The sequence below is a fragment of the Papilio polytes genome, unplaced genomic scaffold (genome assembly GCF_000836215.1).
Source record: "Papilio polytes unplaced genomic scaffold, Ppol_1.0 DF823923.1, whole genome shotgun sequence".
Taxonomy (NCBI): Eukaryota; Metazoa; Arthropoda; class Insecta; order Lepidoptera; family Papilionidae; genus Papilio; species Papilio polytes.
Window position 1 is genome coordinate 1973124 of NW_013525281.1, and position 13582 is coordinate 1986705.

At 34.9% G+C, this 13582-nt stretch overlaps 1 protein-coding gene across 1 annotated transcript; it reads right to left on the bottom strand.

The window, feature by feature from the left end:
• Positions 1-1575: 1575 nt before the first annotated feature.
• LOC106102305 lies at positions 1576-13549 on the bottom strand. Its single transcript, XM_013281729.1, has 19 exons — positions 13384-13549; positions 13109-13193; positions 12654-12761; positions 12475-12576; positions 12051-12232; positions 11867-11967; positions 11351-11528; positions 10819-10952; positions 9784-9886; positions 8812-8919; positions 8652-8738; positions 7568-7746; positions 6508-6674; positions 4625-4840; positions 4201-4347; positions 3072-3697; positions 2898-3001; positions 2719-2788; positions 1576-2621 (listed from the first exon to the last, which is right to left on the bottom strand). Exons 1-19 carry the CDS (start codon positions 13453-13455, stop codon positions 2511-2513), a joined length of 2880 nt encoding a protein of 959 aa, XP_013137183.1. The 5' UTR covers positions 13456-13549; the 3' UTR covers positions 1576-2510.
• Positions 13550-13582: the final 33 nt, after the last annotated feature.

Here is a 13582-nt window from a genome sequence, read left to right on the forward strand (position 1 = left end):
CCTTTTTTATTTGTGTTTCTCAAATACAGTGCTAGATGGCGACACCGTATGTGGTACTACATGTGAACTTCTGCTAATCTCGAGGACAAAGTATAATAAGAGATACTGTCCTGCTGAAAGTACGACGCCTTCGCAATAATTTATTTATTTGGTTCTTAAAAAAATAAAAAAGCTATTTAAATAACTTTATTTTCAATGAACATAATTAAAATTGGCAATGAATATGAACATTATGTACACCAGAATATCGTCTAACAAAAATAACGGTTACATTTGATAAAATTAATTTAAAGAATAATACATTTCTAATTTAAATACACACTGTAATATAAAATAAAATATTATGTTAATATTAAAAACATACAATAAAACATAGATTTTCCCAAAATCAGAACTACTGTGTTATCTAATGAAAGGGAGTAGAAGAAAAAGTGAAGTATATTTCTATTTAGGAGTAACAGCCGTCTTAAAATTCATGCTTCTATTTCTGTTACGAATAAAGTGTAAACTAAAAAAAGTCTAATTATATAAAAATATTGTTTTTGCTTATGCAATCAAAACATTATTATAGCCATAATTACTACTCTAAGCTTTTAACTTTTTATTATGAAAGTGATAAATAGGGACGGAAGAAATTGCGTTAAAAGCTGACAATTTCGATTACAGCAGACAGCATTCAGCCCTTTTTTATTTTATTTCGATTTCTTAGTCTGCTCTATCCTTTTCTTAGTAAGCGATTTTTAAAGCAATTACAGTACAATTGTACGCAAGTAATGTAAAAAAGGGAACAAGTTATTAAATTATAGCATATTAGTTAAAATGAGGCGCACTATGGCCACTCTGGCCCTTCTCGAAGTGGGCCAGAGTGACCATAAGGACTTAAAGTCATATCTATTCACAAGAATTTTTAAGATGATATCTTCATAAAATTATTTATGAAGATATGATCTTCAAAATTCAAATACTTTTTATATAATTTTTAATTAACTTTAAAAGTTAAAATAATGAACTTACAGAAATGCAACGCGCATTATATGGCAATGAATAAAAAACATTTAACATCAAAGATGAAAAGAAACAAATTATTTTTGTTAAAATTGAAAGGAATGATAAAACTGGCCCTGAAGACTAATTACTAAAATTAAGTAAAATACACGTCAATGTTGCTAGTCCCAAGTATATTCCTTTGAAAAACAGAATAGGTGTAATGGCAACATACGATTATTTATTTTCGTTTTAAAACAACTAAAACTAAAACTAGACATTTAAAAAATCACATTTATGCTTCAATTCAATGGTAGATTTGTAATACATAATGTTTATTATCTTTAATAAAGCATCCAATGGCGTAGTACCTTAGAATATGATCGATTGAGTTGGCACGTCGAGCAGAAAAGAACTCTTGTTGTTGATGTGCCAACTCAAAGGGATTTTTCATTAACAATCTATCGTTAAAATAATTTAGAATCAGTATTAATTTAAAACGTATAATATAAATATTATAGTAACGACAAAGAATCAAGCTAACATTTTTATATTAGATTTTTTCTATGTCATTCTAGCAATCAATATTTATGAAAGTAACAGATTTTTATTATTATTATTTCAGCAATACATAATATTTAAGTAACTTCATTTACTAGTAATAATCCGTTATCCCTTTTGAAGTTTTTTTACTCAAACAGAAAACAGAATAGATAAAAATAACATATACACTCCCGACTAGAAACCATAAATGTTTAACTTATGATTTAAAAGTTTGGACGTTTTATGTACAAAAGTACAGAATAATATGTAGCCTATAAATACAGGGATGTTTAAATTGTAATACAAAGTAACATAGGGTGCACAGACTTGGGTCTAATTTATTCTGTGTTAAGAATTTCAATTAACTGAATCCGAAACCTTCGGTTTATAAAAAATACGTAACATTAAAAAAAATAATCGCTTTCTATTATGTCAAATACTTAAAATGAATAAACCATTCTATCAATTTTAGGTCAAATTAAATAAATAATTTACAACATCTAAATAAACATTTATAAAATAAATAATGTGATAATTACATACAAATATACAATTTTATAAAATTGAATGTTAGCCATTTTTATAGCATCTTGAAATAATAACCATTCATTCAAAATCACTACCAAAACAATATTGTTGTCTCTTTCTTTCCCTCTGAATAGAGTGAAACAACTATATGTTGTTCGAATACTTTATCTATGGAAACTCACAGCAATAGTCAATAACTGCTAATGATCCTTACAACTACATTTGAACTACAAGCTCTAAGGCAACCACTATAAGTAGACTGTGATATCCATATTACTATGATATCCATGTTGCTATGATATCCATATTACTATGATATCCATATTATTATGATATCCATATTACTATGATATCCATATTACTATGATATCCATATTACTATGATATCCATGTTGCCATGATATCCATGTTGCTATGATATTCATATTGCTATAATATCCATTCAGTGGGTTGGATCACTTTCCGTTCCACTCACTAATCCTGCCGTTCTCAAACACCAAATTCTTCCTCGGCAAAGGAACTAAGGAACCACGTTTCACTATACCCATATCTTCACCCGGATAATACTGGAAATTTTATTAATATTATATACATGATTTAAAAATCGCTAATATATACTTTTATACCTTTCTTTGTCTTTTTTAATTATCTATTTATTCTTACCTGACACTGGGACACGAATTTTAGAACATCAGCTCTGATGTATTCATTGTCTTCCTTGATCTTGTCTAATCTGGAATCAAAAAGACTGTGTCAGTATGTTGTTATCCAATGTCACAAAAGAGGCAAAGCATTTAAACCGGATATTTATAGGATTTTTTTAAATAAACTCAAAAACTTACACTTCCGGCCTTGCTATTCTGTCCACTATACTTTGACATACTTTTTCGCACAACGTCTCATCAAACAAAGGTATCCCGAACTGTAGATCCAAAATTGTCCATTTCTAAAAAAAAACAGTCATATTATAATCAATTTTTTGAATTTAAAAGTAAAAATAAAATGTTAGAGCTTACTTCTGGTTTACACGTCTCTTCGTCAGAGAAGTTATGTGCTGTGTCAACTCCGCTGTCACCTTCCGTCATCTCTGTCAATTTGTCAGATAACTGCGTGAACATCGATATCGATTCTTCCGCCGGACTCATTAAATCATTCAACTCATTCGTACTCTTATCTTCTTCCTTCTTCTTCGATTCGAATTTCAAATTTTCAACACTGGCCGAAGAGGAATGTATCGGGACCAATTCGTCAGAAAAGGAAATCGATTCTTTACTAATCGATTTATCCTTGGAATGTTTCTTTAATTCTTCGATGCTCGTTGAAGATGAGTGAATGGGTACGAAATCATCGCTAGTAGAAATCGATTCTTTGCTCCGATGGACGAAATTGTCGATGTTTAGATTATCGAGTTCCTCGCAGAGTAACTTTCCACCTTCTACACTAGTAAAGCCATTGGCGGGAGAACTTGTCTTACTATCTGTGGTGGGTGTGACAGCGAAGTGTGACTCTATAGGTGACTGCAATCGACTGTTAACCGGTTTCGTATATTCAGTAGATTTCTCCACGGATTCATTGGAAGACAACGATACTTCGCTTATAGGTTTAGCGATTCCGCAACCTTCTTTCTTCTTTCGCTGTGGAACTAAACCAATACCAATAACAGAATACACTTCATCATCATTCAAGATATTTAATTTAACAGTGGTAGAGCCCGCTTTAACATCTTTGCACTGTAGGGCCGGCTCGCCCCCAGTAATACCACGACCTCATAGAAAACAGGCGTGAAGTGACAGCAATTCCGCGTTGCGTCTGATGACTGTGACGGAGGCCTAATTTTAGTCCCTTTCCCTTTCCACCTTTTTCTTAAGAGGAAGGGATGGGAAGGAAAAGTGGATTTGACAATGGAGGAGTCGCATAGGAAGGTGAAATGTCCTCTTTATGTGCGTCTCCTCCTCCATCAATGAAAGGTAGGCAACGCATCTGCAATTGCGGATGTTTATGGGCAGCGGTCGCTTTCCATTTCGGTGGAGTTAGGTGGCCGGTTGCTCGAAAGAAAGATATCATGACTGAGATGACGGATGATAGAGTGATGTAAGATAATAAGGAGGAAGAGGATGATGATTTGATTTAATATGTTGTGTATACCTAGCTGCACTGTGTGCGGCGGGTGCGCGCAGCCGAGGTCGGGCACGCCGGTGTCGGCGAGCGCGACGTAGCCCGCAGCGCGCGACAGCCGCAGCCGGCGCGCCAGCCGCCGCAGCCCCGTGTGCGTCCGCCATATCGACTGACACTCTGGTAACATGTCACTATTATTAGTAAAACTAATATTATAAATACGAAAGTTTAGATGTACAAATTATTGTTAGAATTTGTACCCTAACCGGCTGAACGGATCTCGTTTAAATTTGGCATAGATATGGAGGATAGTCTAAAAGAATACATAGGCTGCTTACTTTTGTTTTGTTTTTTATTCCACGCGGACGGAGTCGCGAGCAAAAGCTAGTGTGACTATAATTATTGACTTTTCTATTTACTTCAGTAACACCTTCGTACAAATTAAATGGCTTACCATCCTCAACAATTGGGAAGGCGACATGTCTGACAGTAGGGTGGTGTCTAACAGCGGCGGCTTGCAACAGCACGGGCGCGCGGCGCAGGGCCGAGTTAGCGGCTGCGAGGGCAGCGGCTGCTGGTAGAGGAGCAGGCTCGCCTTCCGCATTCCACCAGGTAACCGAGAGCCGGGCATACCCCAGCAACGGACGCGGCACGCTGCGCAGCACTGTGCCTGCATGCACACACACAGTAAGACATACATGTCTTACTGTGTGTGAGACATGTATATCTTACTGTATATATAAAAGCGTAATGAGTGGTCAAGCAACAGCACCTGGAAATATTATAAATCTTGAAATAAAAAAGGCCAAGTCACCAATTTAAGTAGTTGTACCGATGGTCGTCACAGAGCTAAAAAAATATAAAACTGGCGAAAATTCATTGTTTAATACACAAATCATATACAAGATCTTGATTTGATCCAATCCATCACATGTCGAATAGCTAACATATGTAGTAGAAATTCTCCATCTGCAATACACATTGTTAATCTTACAAATTACAAAAAATAATAAGGCACTTAGGGAATTGCCACTTTTATGACCATTATTCATACATTCACCAACATACAACAGACAGCAAAAGGTAATATCGGACAGGCTGTATAGTGCTTTAGCTTAGATATATTTGCACACTGCTATATAGTGGGCAAAATATATCAAAGCCATTTAAATTATTAATTACAAATTAAAATTTTGACGAAAGTATAATGGAACGAACGCTAAAGATCTCCACCCAACGAACTTTTCCCATTAATCTCAAAAAAAGATTATTTTATGTCACGTTTATTACCTCATTGGAAACATTTTTATAACAATGGCGTTGGTAAAAAGTTTGCCATCCCTGGTTCAGAACAACACGACAATTAAAACGAGACATTTATCATAATAAAAGACATCCCTTTTCGTCAAAAAGTTGCAATAGATGAGTATGCACAAATTTGTTATTGAAAAACAAAATTGGTACTAAAATATCATGCAGGACCTAAATTTGTATTTATGAAGTAACGAGCTTTCGCCCGCGACTCCGTCCGCGTAGTATTAAAAAAAAACAAAAGTAAGTAGCCTATGTGTTCTTCCATACTCTGCTCTACATTTATGGCAAATTTCATCCAGATCCGTGCAGCCGTTTAGGCTACAAACTCTAACAAACATCCATCCATCTAAACTTTCGCATTTATAATATTAGTTAGACTGCTGAGCTGGCTGAACTCCATCAATCCTGCAAAGATACATAACAAAATGGTACAATGGGGTAAATATCTATAAATCCAAAAAAAATGTTAAAATAAAAAATTAAATACATGTCTCCCCATCGTTACTCCACGATGTTTATCATACTCAGAATCAAAATCTGTGAAACAATCTAAACTAATTAATAAACAATAAAACAAAATTAACATGTCTCTTCTATAGTCCTGTCTCACTCTCTCTTCTGTTGTTAATCCGGTGCTAGAGAAGTTTACTATAAAGAAATGTAAATATAATTGTGGTTAGATGAAAACACGCTTTTGCTCCATTTTGAGGCCGTTTTCCTAAATATTAAGACATTTAACGCAGACAAATTAAAACAAATGCATGCAAAATATTCACAAAATAATCCATTTTTGTAGTACCACGCTTTTAACTATCTATAAGATAGGATACAAACATACTAATCAAACCACCGAAATCAATATTCGATATTATAACTTGTTAAATGGAGTACAAATATAATTTCAGCGTTATAAAAATATTAAATTCCTTATTTAACTTGATATTACAATAAAAAAACATCGCGGAAAAGCTAAAACCTATTGAGATCGTATATTGATAAGTGGCGTGTAGTAAAGCTAGCTACCTTTAGTGAGCAGCAGGGTGGGCGGTCCGTACCCTGCGACGTGGTAGAGGTAGAGACGCATCCAGGGGGAAGCGGCCTCGGGCGGCGCGGGGCCGACGTGCGGCAGCGCGCCCGCCGCCGCGCCCGCGCGCGCCTCGCGGGACAGGGGCGCTGTTGATATCGCTAGCCTGATAAACCGTATTTTCTATATAAGTACGGCTTTTTTTTTTATAACACAAGGTGGCAAAAGAGCAAGCGGCCACTAGAATCCGCCAAAATGGCGAAGTGACCGCTGCCCATAGACATCCGCAATTGCAAATGCGTTGCCTACGCTTATACGACGGAGGAGGAGACGCACATAAAGAGGATATTTCCCCTTTCTATGCATCTCCACCGTCAAATCCACTTCCCCTTCCCAACCTCTTCTTATAAGAAAAGCGTGGTAAAGAGAAAGGGACTTAAATTAGGGCTCGGGCACCACACCCATCAGACGAAACACGGAATTGCTTCCATTTCACGCCTGTCTTCTGTGTGGTCGTGGTATTACACCGGGCGAGCCGACCCTGCAGTGCTAAGATGTTAAAGCGGGCACTACCACTGTTAAAACGGCTTCTAGAAGCATAAATACTTTTTTAAACAGATACATTTGGATTTATTTCACGGTTACAGTACAGACAATCGTCCTTCGTTTATTGTATCTGTACTATAAACTATCCTACTGTTAAATGGTTATTAATATTCTTACTGTCAACAAAAATAATAAAAAAATCCCTGTGAAAAAAATTTGTTCACTAGGGGTGGCGAGCATGAAAGTGCCATTTATTTAAAGAAATATTTAAAGCTTGCTTAGACGTGCATCAAATATTTTTAAATGCAATTATTACGTTACTTTCATGGTGCATCTATTTCACAACTTTTTTATAGAGTTTTTATGATTTTCGAGGTGCCCAAAACATAATGTTGTGTGCCATTTTTGGCATGCGTGCCGGTGGTTTATCACCCCTGACTTACTCTATATATTTCTTAAATGTCTTTGGTGTCTGTGCTAAGACGCCAGCTAGTAAGTTAATAAGAAGGTAACCTATATTTAGTGGAGAGCAGGCGCGCCCTGGCGGCGTGTCCGAGCGCGTGCAGCGCCTCGCAGCGCAGCAGGTCCAGCGGGCGCAGGCGCGGCCGCAGCGTGCGCAGCGCGGTGCGCAGGCACGCCGCCGCCGCCAGGTAGCGCCGCGCCTCGCCCTCTATCTCTGGGTCCGCCGCCACCTTCAATACAATTACACTAATTTAATTAATTTAACTAGTGTTAATAGTAACACAAGTTTATATTGTACACTAGGTGTTGCTCGCGACTCCCGCGTGGAAAAAAAAACAATATAGTCTATGTTAATCGCAAATAACGTAGATTTTTAATGGTGAAAGAATTTTTGAAATCTGTTATATAGTTTTTGAGTTATTTCAATACATACAAAAATCCAAAGATACAATACTTACAAATAAATATAGAGCCTATGTAACTCACAGATAAATTACCTTTCTAATGATAAAAAAAAAATTGAAATCGTCCTAGTAGTTCTTACGTTTTACAAAAATACAAATCTTTCATCTCTATTATATTAATATAGAAACGCTCAGTTCCAATAGTATTAACTTTAGTTAAATGTACTATCGGAGAAACATACCGTATTCCTCAAAAGCTACAATTGTTTTTTGAAATGAGACGCGGAAAAATCAATACAAGGCAGCATATAAACGTATCTGGACGAAACAAACAGCTAGTTAATCGGCTAGTTTACTTTTATTATCCTCTCGTTTACACTCACTATCTAATTAATTATTTCTAGAAAGAGATGGAGCTAGTCTCGTTGCAATGAACAAAGCATTTTCTCTTAAGTGAAATATCGCGGATTTCCGTGAGTACAAAGTTAAAATTATGCATACAAAACACATTTTAAAGTGAACAGTCCAATTGTTAAGTTAAAACTGTAGCAACTGATAACTTAATTCTGTTCCTTGTATGTGGCTTTGTTTGTATGTAAGTTTGATTGTATGTAAATTAATGAACGGATTTTAACTACTAAGGTATCAAGTTATTTTGGTTAGTTTTCATGTATTTTGCAAAAACTGGCTAAAAAACTGCAAACCATTATTTATAAGACAATTTTACTCACCTTGTCTAATTCCATGAGCAGGCTATCTAGACTTTCATCACACAACTTTCCAACTTCAAACAGTGTTACTGCATGACTTTTTAGGTCCTGTAAACATAAACAGTTTATGATAGTCTTAAAGGCACGTAAACATTTTCTTACAATATAGTAAATGTCTTACCGGTGACAAATTCCCCATCATTAAATAAGCAGCAAGAGTTGAATCAAAGAGAACAGCTACGCGCTGACCACTGTTACTTGAACCAGCATCAATAAGGTCTTGGGAACTCTGCAAATAATCAATCTTATTACCATATATTTATACTAATATAATAAAGCGTAAACACACTTCTTTATGGCGTAAGATGTCATGATGGGAAAGGGACCATAAACTACAAACTGCCAACATTTTTTTATAATTTCATGCGGATGAAGCCGCACGGGAACAGCTAGTCTATACTAATATTATAGGGGAAAGATTTGTATTTTTGGATTTTTGTATATATATTAAAATAACTCAAGGACTATTGGACCGATTAAATAAAATTTACCATTAAAAAGCTATGTCATTAACGAGTAATATTATCTATTTTGTTATTATTGTTTAATTTCACGCGGGCAAAGTAGCGAGCAACAAGCTAGTATAACATACTGTGTTAACAATAAAGATTACATCTCTATAAATTACTAGCTGTCGCTCATGACTTCGCCCGCGTGAAATTAAAAAAAATATGCCTATGTCACTGATAATACAGCTGTTTAATGATGTAAGAATTTTTTAAATCGGGCCAGTAGTTTTTGCGTTATTTTTATACATACAAAATACAAAATTACACATCTTTCCTTTCTGATATAGTAGAACCTCGATAACTCAAACCTCAATAACATAAAAACCTCTATAACTTCAAAAAATAATATGTTCCCTTCCCATCAGAGCCCAAAACCTCTACAACATAGACCCTTGATAACTTAAAACCTCTATAATTTAAAAAAAAATGTGTTTCCCTTGGACTTTAACATATCGAGTATTCTACTGTACTAGTATAGATAAGTAAATAATAAAAAGGTTATAAAATAAAGAAAGGTTAAAAAAAAGTTTTCTGTTAGTAACTTTAATTTTATTAGGCTTAAATTAAATGTTAAAAAATTATACCTGTTTAGAAGTCGATGGTGTATCTTTTATCAACACCGGCTCCATTTGAAGCGCGTCTTCATCCATTGTTTGGTCAAACGTTAACGGCGCTATTTGTCTATACCTAAAAACAACATTTTCTTATGTATATTAAAAAACTTATTTCTAACTAAATTACATTATTAGCCTGTGTTTATTCTTCTAGACCAGTGATTCTCAACGACTGTGCCGCGGCACTTTAGTTTGCCGTCAAATTTCAAAAGTGTGCCGCCATTTTTTTTAATTAGCTTCTAATTAATCCCTTAATAAACGTTTAGTTATTATTGTTATTGTCATCATCATCATCACCAGCTCACTCAACGTCCCCACCGAGGGGCTCGGAGCCTACTCTAAGTAAGGGGTAGGCCATAGTCAACCACGCTGGCCAAATGCGGGTTTGTTGACTTCACACATATCTTTGAATTTCTTCGCCGCTATGTGCAGGTTGCTTCACGATGTTTTCCTTCACCTTAAGAACGTCGGGTAAATTATGTACATATGAAAATTCGAAAATTGTTACTGTTTATATCGAAAATTTAATTTTTTTATCATTAACTATTTCTGCAGTGTGTTGTAGTAAGTAATTAATTTTTGAAATAATTAAATATGTGCCGCAACGAAAAAAAAAGGTTAGGAATCTCTGTTCTAGATTATTTTCTACATCTATGGCATTCATCGAGTTCCGTTCATCTATTTAAACTAGAAACTCTAACAAACATCCATCTAAACTTTTCCATTTATAACATTATTAAATAAGATATTTATGGATTAGTTATCCATATCAAAAGATGCTATTCTTGCTTAGCTATGGTTATGTCATACTAACTTTCGTCCGCGACTCCGTCCGCGTAGAATAAATAGAAACAAAAGTAAGTATCCTATGTGTTCCAGACTATCTTCTACGTATATGCCAAATTTCATCCAATTCCGTTAGCTGTTTATGCTACAAACTCTAACAAGCATCCATCCATCTAAACTTTCGCATTATAATATTAGTAAGAAAAAGAATTCACTAACGGTTGATGTTTATGTGTGGTGACGGCATCCTTCCATGAGATATGATGGGGCGTGACGGGTGGAGGGTTCAGGTTGTTGGCGAAACCCAACCTGCAGTACAGGGATACCGCCTGCTTCACTAATTCACTGTCCACCTGACAATCAAATACAAGAATGCTGACTTACAAAAAAATTAACTTATTAACGTATGTATCAGCTAACTTTCGGTCAAATTCCTGTTAAAATTTGATCAGCTGTTCAAATTACCGGGAACAAACGCGGATTTGCGTACAGTCAGACAGTCAAAAATTTTAAAAATCTATTCTTTTCATTATAGGTAATCATAGACATTTAATAAATAAATAGACAAGGTAGTGAATTTTATTTTTCACAAGTACTTTCTCTGAAAGGTATATCAGTTGTCAAATTTATTATTATCATGTGTCCTTGTATTGACATATAATACAATAATTTACAAAACTATAACATCTATCTTTTGTTATAAAAAAATAAACAGTATTTCTATATTTATAATCGATTGAATAATGGATACCTGTAATACAGCCGCTAGTTCCGCGACGCTGGTATGCTCGTCTATGGACACAAACACCTTGTATAGAAGCGTCTCGAAGTAATCTCCTGCGATGCGGTTCATCACGAAACCTTTCAGTGGCGGCACTGACACTTTGTCTGCTGACGTGATCGGCACGTCCAAGTATATTAAACCACGTCTGTAAATAATAAAGCTTGCTATAAAATTCTAATAAACTCTAATAAGATAATTTCAAATTAATATAAAAAGTATACACAATGCATGGGAAATCGATACAAAGGCACTCCCAACTATTTAATACTAGCTTTCGCTCGCATCTCCGCCCGCAAGAAATTACAAAATACAAAAGTAGGTAGTCTATGTGTTATGCCAGACTATCCTCTATATCTATGCCAAATTTCATTGACATCCGTTCAGCCGTTTAGACTACAAACTCTATCAAACATCCATCTAAACTTTCACATTTATAATACTAGTAAGATCTGAATGAGGTTGTTATGCAACAAAAATTATTACCTGTACAGAGTTTTGACTACATTGTAGTCCAATGTGCCAGCTGTTTGTGATCCTCGGTCTATCAGAAGGTCAATGAGAGCCTTTTCACTTCCACTTAGAGGCTGAAAAATAACTTTTACTTAATTTAAGAATTTAATCAAATCTATAATTAATAAATATCTAAATCTCTTCAGTTGTTAATTACCTTCACATCTTCCTCCAGTACATAACCCAGTTCCACTCTCCACCATGGCAGCATTGGTATATTAAGTGGCACTCGAGGTAAAAGACTGCGGATCGCCTTGGAGCGACCTCGTCTTCCCAAAGAACGAGCCTTGGCAACTAATTCTAAGTACTCATTGCGTCCAATTCCCAACAGTCGCAGACCTACCAGTAAACAGTTATTTTGTTAATCAAGGTCACTAAAATTCTACCATGGCCACACTACAATGTCTTATGGGCGTTGCTGGGAGGAGTATGAGAGTGGAGGGGGGGGATTTAAGGGGAGTAGGAGGTAGGGGTTAGGTGGTTCCCTAGAGTCGGAAACTGTTAAATATAACTAGAACATTAACTGGTGACTCTTGTGTTGTCTCTATTTTTCTAAAGAGATTGTATAGACATATACTTACAATCAGCAGCAGTAAAATTGGGCATTGTGTCATAGCTTTTCTCCATTTCTATAAGCAAAGCAACCACTTCTAGATAATATATAAATGGAGTTATTCGTAATCCTGGAACAATCAACATTATTTTAACCAACCCCTTATTTAAAGAATGCAGAGCTAGTATAGTTAGTATATATTATTACCTTTAACAATCATGTCCGCTAAGTGATATGGGTAGAGCATGAGCCTCTGTATACTATTCTGAACAAGTACCTCATAGTACTTCCTTTCATCTTTCCGGACTGTGCGTACTAAAATAACAGTAAAAGAACATAACTTTATAAGGACTAAAAAATTTTATAGTTATAAGAGATATGCAGATATATTGTTTTAATTGTAGATAAATAAATGTAATGTGTAGTTTTAAAACTTCTTATCAACAAAATTGAGGCCATTATATAATCTTATGATATATATTAACTTAAAATCGATCACACCTATTCTGCCTAACCTTAAGTTAACATTAACATAGAGGATATTATTAAAATGTCAAGTGTGACAAATGTGCCATGTAAAATTCTTCTTTTTATTTCACCTTAATTTTGTATTCTTGATTAGGTATTTATAGGTTTAATAAAAAAGACAAGTAATAACTTACCAAGACTGCCTCTGTAACGCAGTTGATTTTTAACACTAAACTCAAATATGTATCTCTCATATTCTTTAGGAGAATCACCCAACACCTGAAGAAGATTTTTAAATATTTATTTGAGTTAACAGCTGATCAATCAGCAATAAAGTATACAGTATAATACATAAACAATAAACTTGAGAACCAAGAATGAATTAATTGCATTTTGTGTAAAACATCCTTAAAAATATGTGAATTATCGTCGTAAGAGAAAGGTGGTCAATTTTAAGAAATTGTGTTACCTTTTTTACAGTAGTTGGTAACTGTGGCCATTGAATTCTTTTTCTAATACATTCGTCTATTTCGTCCTCCATTATAATGAAATTACTAAATTATTTACTTTTCTCTTTATCGTTTCTACATTGAAAACAACAAAAATTAAATTTCTCCGACACAATATTTTGATAAGAAAAAATAGCCATACACATTGCGTTCTTAAAA

What these genes read in the sequence shown, in the direction of transcription:
- LOC106102305 (XM_013281729.1), bottom strand. Translation starts at nt 13,455, where the DNA reads ATGGAGGACGAAATAGACGAATGTATTAGAAAAAGAATTCAATGGCCA. An exon ending in TACCAACTACTGTAAAAAAG is followed by an intron (nt 13,194 to 13,383) that starts GTAACACAATTT and finishes AATCTTCTTCAG; the next exon opens with GTGTTGGGTGATTCTCCTAA. An exon ending in AATTCGTGTCCCAGTGTCAG is followed by an intron (nt 2,622 to 2,718) that starts GTAAGAATAAAT and finishes TAAAATTTCCAG; the next exon opens with TATTATCCGGGTGAAGATAT.